We start from the raw sequence: 9,976 nt of genomic DNA, 5'->3' as shown, positions 1-9,976 counted from the left end.
GTCAAGTTAGGTTAGAACTTGAGAGTGAAAGGATTGTGTCAATCCTGTGGAATTGGTGTATGTAATACTTTAACTATAGTGAAAATTTCACCACTGTTGTGGTGGAGACTGGATGTAAGTTGCATTGCACAAGGCAACTAAACCAAGATACATGATGGTGTCAGTTTCTCTCTTCTCTGCTCTATTCTGTTTTCTGATATTCATGAGACAAAAATAAATTGTCTCATAAATTTTCTGCTACTGAGTTCAAACAGAATCAGAATTAAAAGTTTGTTTTAAAAGGTTATTTCAGTAACATAAAAGAAAGACATAGATTCAACCCCCCTTTTTTAAACCTTCTACAACCTTCACAATGTTAGACTGTTAAGATTATGCGAGATATGATGAAAATTTGGAGAGAACAGTGTTATTTTTTAACAAAAGTAGTCAGTAACCATTTTGTTCCTTATTAAAATTGACAAAGATCATTTTATCCTCCGTTAAAATTAATAGAACAAAAAATCTAAGTGACTCACAAAATTAATTATTAAAGACTAATTAAATATTAATTTTAGTTAAAAATTAAAATATTTAATACAAAATTTGTTAGAAACTAAAATAGATAAATACTCTTTATTTTACTATAATTAATTTTCAGACAAACTCCTATTTATAAATTTTAATCTAAATAGTAATACACCCTATATTAACGAGGGTATTTATTGCTGTAGCATATGTGCCAAATTCCCAATGACCTAGTCTTTTGGCTGCATTCGAGGTTCGTTGGTTTGTGCTTGGTTCGGGTCCTAAAGTAATCTTATATTAATGAGCCTCACACAACCATCAAAAACGTATAATTAACTTCCAAAATGTTTAATAATAAAAAAATATTAGTTAAAAATTATTATAATTTATCTTATTTAATATTTATTAATTATTATAATAATTAATAAATATTAAATAAGATAAATTTTGATTTTTATTTTCTAACATTATCGTTAACTTAATAATATAATAGACGCTTTAAAATTTAAACAATTAAAGAATAATTAATTAATGAACTAATTTGAAGGTGAATTATATTATTATCCATTCATAGCTAACTCTATAATGTCAAATTGTCAAAAGACACTTTAAAGTTTCTCAAAAAATAAAAAATAAAAAAATAATTTATGAACTAATTAGTTGCCTCCAAAACACAAGAGTATCAGTGTTTTCTGTCTATAAATAGCTGGGACGATCGTTTGGGTTTTCATCTCTCGCACCAAATAAAACTTGCCCCTGCCAGTAATTAATGACAATGACGGAAACGCCCATGGCCGAGCAACAACAACAAAACGAACTGAACGGTCACAAAGATCTCAATCACAAGAGTCTCCTTCAGAGCGATGCACTCTACCAGGTTCACTCAACAACCCTTTGTTAATTTCTATTTGTTCCGATCTGTTCTAGAAAATTCCAAAGTGGCAGTCTGACAGATATGCATGTTAGAACAAAACAAATAATTTATATCCCTTGTCGATTAATTAATAGACACAAAAATAAATTAAATAAACATCAAGTTCCTGGTAATTCTTTCATTTTTTCTAACACAGAGGATGCATGTACTGGTTGGTGCAGTATGTACTTGAAACAAGTGTGTATCCAAGAGAACACGAGAGCTTGAAGGAGCTCCGTGAGATGACACAAAAGCACCCTCGGTAATTTAGATTGCGTCTTTTTTTCTTTTAATTAAAAAGACTCCCTTCTTATATATTCATTCATTAAATACAAGTGTAATTATTTGGTTCAGTTAAGTTTTTTCTTTTTTCCTCTTTCTCTCAACTACATTCTTCCCACCGGTTTTTCTGCCAAAGGTTATGGGGAATTTTATTGATGGAGTTAAGTAATAATAGCAAAAAATTTTAAATACATATTAAAATTATTAAATCAGACATGCATTATGTATTTATGTATTTATATATAAATATATATGTTATTTAATTTAAAAATATATTTTAATATATTTTTTGTGATGGATTGATTTAATAGTTCCTGACATTATTAAATAATACCAACCTTGAATAGTGTGTTTGCTCAATATGTTTTTAATTTTATATTTATTATAAAATATTTTACCTTCATATAATTATATTTATTATTTTAAATGATTATTTAGGTAGTTAATAAAAATATTAGTTATTTTTTATAATATAATATTATGCGATTAGAGACACATGTAAAATTGTTTTATATTAAAAGTATATCAAATTAAATCATAATAAATTTTAAAAGAATATTTAAAAAAGAGGAAAGTGAGAATTAGGTCTTTGAATATTTTGATTTTGGACTAATTAATTCTTAAAGAAGAAAAAGTACTAGTTTGGTGACTTTGGTCCTTGAAAATAATAAACAATAGACACGTGATATCTTTTCTATTAATTCATTACGTAAAACTTAACAGTAATGTTTATATGCATTGTTACCTACTGAATGTGACATCTTTATTTATGAAAGATTATCATACAGATAATAATTTTTGAAATAAAATTTTACATATTTTAATAAAATTCGTGATAAATAAGGAGTAATTAATAAAGATTATATAAAAATTTAAAAGATAATAAATACTTTATTATTTAAAACTATATTATTTTTATACTCATATGGTTGCAACGAAATACACACTATTTTAAATAATAAAACACATAGACAATTCTATTTTATTTTGTATTATTTATTAGCTGAAGAACATATATATATTTACCATTTATTATCATAGAAGACCTATTTATTTTTTTTTTTTAAAAATAATGAGTTTGAGATCTAAATCTTCAAAAATTTAATTATCATTCTATTCTTAAAAGATAATGAGCAATATTTCAAATCAGTTTTTAATAGCTTTTGCATTATTGGATAAATTAATTACTCTCTATCAACTCAAAAATTGACATTTGATTAAAGATAATTTAAAATATTAGACAAATTAATTCCTATGCAAAAGTGAGGAATTAGTCTGATCTTTAATTAAATTTTTGGGTAAAATTCTAGAATTTGAATTTATTTGCTAAAAGTAAAAATATAAAAATATATCAAGATTATACATCTAACCATTATTAAATAACTGAATTCTAAAACAGTAACATCATGGCTACACCACCGGACGAAGGACAACTGATAATGATGTTGGTTAAACTCATAAACGCCAAGAACACCATGGAAATTGGCGTCTACACTGGTTACTCTCTGCTTTCTACTGCCCTTGCTCTTCCTCATGATGGAAAGGTTCTTACTTATTATTAGCTTGAGATGCACATATAGTCTAAAATATTATATTATTCATTTATATTACTTAATTTAATTTATATTCACTATTATTATATACCTAGCCGATGATTGGGTCCTTGTATGAATATTATTAGATCTTGGCAATGGATGTGAACCGGGAATATTATGAATTGGGATTGCCCATAATTCAAAAAGCTGGAGTGGCTCACAAGATTGATTTTAGAGAAGGACCTGCCCTTTCTCTTCTTGATGAACTGCTTAAAGATGTATGTGCACACTATTATACTATATTTATCTCAAAATAATTGTCAAATTTAATAAAGTTTTAAATTTTAAAATAAACTATGCTACGTGTACATTAAAATTACTTACTAAAATCAGTCACCAATATAAAATACATGCCAGAATATAAATACACGTTAAAAATAAATTAAACTACACATATATTTATACACAAATATATTAGTGACTGATTTTAGTGTACAAATAATATTTTTGTTTTAAAATTAATATACTTTCTAGCCAAAACATACATTATTCAAAGTGTAGGTAATACATACTATGAAAAGTACTAGTTTATTTATAAATTAAGAGAAAATGACATATCGATTTCTAATTTTTTGGTTTGCGGATATTTAAGTCTTTGAGGATTAAAAAATACATTTAAATTTCTGATTTTTTTAAAATCTGGACATATCAATTTGATAAAAACTCAGGTGCAGTCGACTTTACGTGAAGTTGATAATTGAGAATCGTCAGATGAAAATTTAGTCAAATCAGTCAAATCATCTAACGGCTCTCACTTATCAACTTCACGTTTAAGTCGTACCTAAGTTTCCACCTATCAATTTTTGGGTCTAATTTGTCTCATTTTAAAAAAATTTTTACTTGTGTATTTAAATGTATTTTTAAATTATCAAAGATTTAAATATTCGTAGAACAAAAAATTAATGATGTATTTTTTTTCATAAATTAAACATACAATCTAATCATAATTGCCTAATTAATTCAATATTAAATTAAACTAAAATTAAATCAATACAAAATATATATCAATATTGTTTACCATATTTTTCAGATTAATAATGGATTGACTTGAGAGAGTTCATATTTTATTATTAATTGATACTATAAATTTTTTAAATTTTTAAATAAATAAAATATTATTTATCGCGATTGCAATGAGAACGAGATAGTTATAAACATATTTCATCGACATTGCAAATTAAATAATAAAATACTCAAAATTATATTTCATGTGCACATAAAAAAGTAACAGGTATTGTACCATACGCATTTTGTTTATGGTGAAGATGAGATACCTTCAATAAACAAGATGTACATGATATAGTACTTATATAGCTATTTTGTCCAAAAAAGAGTTAAAAGGTTTTATTTTATTTTTTAACGCTCTTTTACTAAACGAGATAAGTAATAATATAAAAAAATATAATTTTTTTGGAAGATAATCTATGTGTGTGTATATATAGGGAATATATTTAATTAGAATAAATTTTTTATATAAAAATATAAAAATGTAATTATTACCATTAAATTGAATTTAATAGTCATATATATATATATATATATATATATATATATATATATATATATATAGTAATAATATAAAAAATATATAATTTTTTTTGGAAGGTAGATATGTGTGTAGGGAATATATATTTAATGAGAATAAATTTTTTAGATGAGAATACGAGGATGTAATTATTATCATTGAATTGAATTTAATTGCCATATATATATATTAAATTTATTTTATTTATTTAAAAATGTTTCCATTTTTCAGAAAAATAACATGGGGAAATATGATTTTGTTTTCGTGGACGCGGATAAGAACAACTACTTGAACTACCATAAGAGGGTAATTGATCTTGTGAGGATTGGAGGGTTGATCGGCTATGATAACACCCTATGGTTTGGATCTGTGGCTCAGTCACCTCATGCACCAATGATGGATTTTGTGAAGAACTCTCGCGGTTATGTGATGGAACTCAACAAGCACCTTGCTAGTGATGAAAGAATTGAAATTTGTCAAATCCCTGTTGGTGATGGCATTACCTTGTGCCGCCGTGTCATCTGATCTATCACTCCTTTATATATGATCCAGTGAAATTTTAAATCCCCAAAAAATGATTGAGTACCATGTGGCCTCAATTCATTAAAGTACTATGTTTGTGGCTTAAATTAATCAATATGTACTTTATTAGTATCTCATGTACTATTAATAAATAAGATGTAAACTAGACACGCTACATCCTTATATTTATTATAATTATAAGTGATATTTTTCTTAGGAAATCTTAATATTAGGGTATTTGTTAAGGGAAAAGTTTACATTGTTATTTTTTTATTGATAATAAAAAATACTATTTACACAAAAATAATTAATTATTAAATTAATTATTATATTTTATAATGTAATTTACTTTACTTCTAGTATATATTTTACATTATAATATATATTTTATATTAATAATTTATTTTAGTGATTGATTTTAGTATAAAATAAAATTATTTTTTTAAAATATAAATTAATAAAAAATATATGAATAATTATATTTCTAATACGTTTTTTTTAATTAAAGTAATTTTTTAGATTTAACTAAATTTGTATATAATAAATTTTTTTATTTTATTTTATGCTATTTAAATTTTTAAAAAATAACAAAAATCAAATTTTAAATATTTTAATCATAAAAATTTTAATATCATATTATAAAATTATTTTTTAAAAATTTAAATTATTAAAAAAATTATGTAAATAATTATATCCCTAACCTAAACTATATTTACAATATATAACATTCGAAAGATTCCCGTATTTATTTAAAAGTTGACTTATGGAACGGGTACTTGTAAGCTATAACTCCAATTATTACGTACTACGTGCAATCGTGCATAGTATATATGTGTGCCCGTCTTGTAGTGTGATCACACTATGCTTAAAGAATTCAGATTCGGCACTTAAACTTTATTGTTTTAGTTATATAGCATTTTTGTTTCTCCTGATCAGGATCTAAAAGGAACATATACATGGGACAGATTTTTGTGCACCGATAAACAGATCGATCGGAATATAATACTTGTGTTGGTTGCGTTTGCTTTATTCTACGTGATTGTAATTAATTATTCTGCCATCATATTCTTCTAATTTCTGTAATACCCTCGTATCTTTAAATTAGACTTTTAAGTTATTTTTTTCCCAAAAAATATTATTATTGTACTTTATATCGTGAATAGAAAGAGCAATGCTACATGTATATTAAAATAGTCATTAAAATCAGTCATCAATATAAAATATATATTAAAATATAAATACATGTTAAAAATAAATTAAATTACACATATATATTTATATACAAATACATTAATAATTAATTTTAATAATTAATTTTAATATATAAATAATATTTTTAAAATAAAAAATACATTGTTTGTTGTGGGACAATGACAAGAGCAGAATTTTTTCATAAGATATAGTTCTAGACTATATAAAGAAAAGAAAATTACTTAAACAAACACAAAATCATTTAATGAAGATAAAGGGAGCAACAGTAGCCATTTTTAATTAGGCCAAAGTTCTTGCTGAAGTCTCATTAGCTAGGTTGAAATTCTCTTGAGGCGTTGTTTTTGTTCTTTTAAAAATCTCTAAATTTTTTTATTTTCATAAATTCCAGTAAAAAATAACACATAAGGTCAGTTTTCGATACCTTCTCTTTTAATTTCATCTAAAATAATCATCTATTTTTATCACTCTTTAAAGAAACTCATGGGTTGGTTCAATGCTATCAATACCAATGTAGACAAACTCAACCTTTTTCGCAGCATTGCAGCGGAAAAGACAATGATAGATGGTATTTTTTTTTTACATTGTATCTTGGACAAACAGGTAAAGTTGTTGAAAATCGTTGATATAGAAATTTAAGAATAGAGAGTTTTTCATGGATAGACCTTCATAAAAATAGCTGAATCTTGTGTGAAATTTTTAAGCTCTGTAGTCTTCGCCAGATTGCTGGATTCTGCATTACTTGAGAAAATTACTCTATTGGGACATGAGAAAAACATATACAATTTGATAACTAGAAGCCACATCGTATTCGCATTTTTATTCCAGGTGTTTTTTTTTTTGCGCAGAAGAACTTTTCTTCTTGCTACACAAGGTAGAGCAAAACAAGGTTATTTAAGACATCAGAATTCACAGAAAATGTCTAGTTATTAATCATCTTCTCTTTGCAAAGGATTCTATTTTACTCAATTAGGCTTTTCTAAAATTCTACAATGCTATATTAGGACTCCTAGAAACGTATGGAAGAATTAGTGGACAGAAAATCAATCTCAGCAAATCTGTGATTTTTTTCAACAAGAACACTGCAGTCCCTTTATGATTACATCTAGCTAACAGGTTTGGTATTCAGCATATAGGGACGCAAGATAAGTATCTAGGTCTCCCATCCATCGTTCTGTGATCTAAAAAGGCTACTTTTGGAGCTATTAAAGATAAAGTTAAAAAAAAAAGTTACAAGCCTGAAAGAGAAACTTATTGTCAGCAGAAGGAAGATATATGCTTATTAAGGCGGTGGGGGGAGAAATTCCTGTGTATACTTTATCGTGTTTTAAATTCCCAAAAATGCTTCTAGATGACATACATAGGATGTTTACTCAATTTTAATGGGGTCAACGAGGATCCGAGAAGAAAATGACATGAATCAGCTAGGACAAAATGACTAGACAAAAGAGAGAAGGTGGTCTTGGCCTCAAGGATCTGAAGACTCATAATCTGGCCCTGCTAGGTAAATAATTTTGGTGGATAAATACTAATTTTAATTTTTTATTGGCTCGAATTTTAAAGGCTAAATATTTTCGGTATACATCGCCATTGACAACAGAAAAAGGTGTAAATTTTTGTCGGGGCTGGCAGAATTTACTAGAAGAAAGGAAGATAGTGAAAAAGGATATTAGATGGAGCATAGAAAATTAACAGTAATAATATCAATGAATCAACTACTTAAAATTAATATAGCATATAAAATATTAGAATAACTGAAAAAAATTAAAATGATTACCTGTTGTTGAGAGGCAAAATCGATTCCAGAAGGTAGACGACGAATGGCAGCGTGCATGTAGCACAACCACACGGAGGCATAGACAACGAGGAACGTGCAGCAACAACCACCCACAGAGACAGAAGAGAGGTGGAGGGAGACGTGACGACACGTGAGCAGGAAGCAAAGTCGAACAGAGATGTGAAGAGAGAGAGATAGAGAGAGAGAGGCAAAGCTGGGCAATGACAGTGGTGGTTCTGTGGTGCGGCGCGGCGGTTCTAAGAAGGGAGAAGGTAAACGGTGAAGTGGTAAGAAGAGAAGAGGGAGAAGAAGAAGAAGGAAGGGGTCTCAATGGTGGATGAGATGATGATGACGACTGAAAGTGGGCTGTGATGGTGATGGTGTCAGCGGCGGCAGATGGTGGTGTTGGGGAGAAGGGAGAAAACGGTGGTTGAGTGAGAGAGATTGTGTGTGAATCTCGATTGAGGGAGAAGATGGTCGCGATTTGAATTGACGCATAGTTACCGTCGGATTTTTCCGGTAAAAGAGCGCCAATTTATTTTTTTTCTCTTTAAATATTACCGACGGATTTATCGTCGAAAACTAAAATCTGCTAGTAATTACTGAACTTTACGAATTTGACGTCGTTACCGCCAATAAATCTGATGATATTCAACATTGTTTTTAATAATATTTTAGACAAATAATATCTTATGAACACTTAGCTCTCACCTTTATTATTTATTTATTTATCTTAAGTTCATAAGTCTTTCTATTTAGGGATGGCAATTTCTCCCGGCGGGGCGGGTATCCGTAGGGATTTACCCGCCGGAGGACGAATTTGGGTAGATTTTTTTACCCGCGGGTACGGGGGGCGAGGACCCGTTAAATAAACGGGGTGGGAGCGGGGGATAAGGTCCCCACCCCATAGGTATCCGTATAATCCCCGTTAATGTATAATTACTAAAATAGCCCTTATATATATATATATATATATATATATATATATATATATATATTTAAGAAATCCTAATTCTCTCCCCCTAATCCCTATTCTCCATCAGTCCGTCTCTCATTCTCCTCTCTCTCTTCATGTCTCATCTCTGCTTATTCTCCTAATCCTCACTGGTCACCGCTAATCTGCCGCACTCATAGCCGTCAGCTGCCGGTCTCACTCTCACCGGCGAGATTGCTTCTCCGTTTTTCCATTGTAGCCGCCTCTAGTTGGTCTTCACTCCCCGTCGGCGGACAGCGTCACAGCGACGCAACAATAATCGCGTCCCTTCATCCGTTTTGTAGTCATTGTCGCCTTCTTCGCAGTCACCGTCGACGTCCTTCGTTCGATATGCTTCCTTCGTTTGCAGCGCCGTCATCGCCCTCTGTGCAAATCATAATGCTTCTTTCGTTCGCAATGCCGTTGCCCTCTGTGCAGTTCTCAGAGCTGTCGCCGTTTGATTTTTTATTTGGATTTGAACTGATTTTTTTCATCAGATTTTTTTGTTATGAATGTTGTGTTCTTTGTAACGTCGCCCTTTGTGCAGTTCTCAGAGCCACCATCCTTTGATTGTTTCTTTAGTTCTGAACTGGTTTATTTTTTCTCTGAACTGATTTGTTTTTTCTTTTGATCTTTTTATTATGAACGATGTGTTCTTTGTACTGATTTTTGGAAT

At 28.8% G+C, this 9,976-nt stretch overlaps 1 protein-coding gene across 1 annotated transcript; it reads left to right on the top strand.

The window, feature by feature from the left end:
- Positions 1 to 1,245: 1,245 nt before the first annotated feature.
- On the top strand, positions 1,246 to 5,508 carry LOC130939803 (caffeoyl-CoA O-methyltransferase 5-like). Its single transcript, XM_057867880.1, has 5 exons — positions 1,246 to 1,381; positions 1,600 to 1,679; positions 3,099 to 3,243; positions 3,381 to 3,512; positions 5,051 to 5,508. The coding sequence occupies exons 1-5, from the start codon at positions 1,274 to 1,276 to the stop codon at positions 5,342 to 5,344; spliced, it is 759 nt and encodes a 252-aa protein (XP_057723863.1). The 5' UTR covers positions 1,246 to 1,273; the 3' UTR covers positions 5,345 to 5,508.
- The last annotated feature ends 4,468 nt before the right edge of the window (positions 5,509 to 9,976 follow it).

The sequence above is a fragment of the Arachis stenosperma genome, chromosome 1, assembly GCF_014773155.1.
Source record: "Arachis stenosperma cultivar V10309 chromosome 1, arast.V10309.gnm1.PFL2, whole genome shotgun sequence".
In the NCBI taxonomy this organism is placed as follows: Eukaryota; Viridiplantae; Streptophyta; class Magnoliopsida; order Fabales; family Fabaceae; genus Arachis; species Arachis stenosperma.
The sequence above is the reverse complement of the archived record's forward strand: the minus strand, read 5'-3'. Positions and strand labels throughout refer to the sequence as shown.

Bases quoted from the DNA above. Each gene is read 5' to 3' on its own strand.
- LOC130939803 (XM_057867880.1), top strand. From the start codon at position 1,274: ATGACAATGACGGAAACGCCCATGGCCGAGCAACAACAACAAAACGAA. The intron at 3,244-3,380 runs GTTCTTACTTAT...GAATATTATTAG, and splicing joins CTCTTCCTCATGATGGAAAG to ATCTTGGCAATGGATGTGAA. The intron at 3,513-5,050 runs GTATGTGCACAC...TCCATTTTTCAG, and splicing joins TTGATGAACTGCTTAAAGAT to AAAAATAACATGGGGAAATA.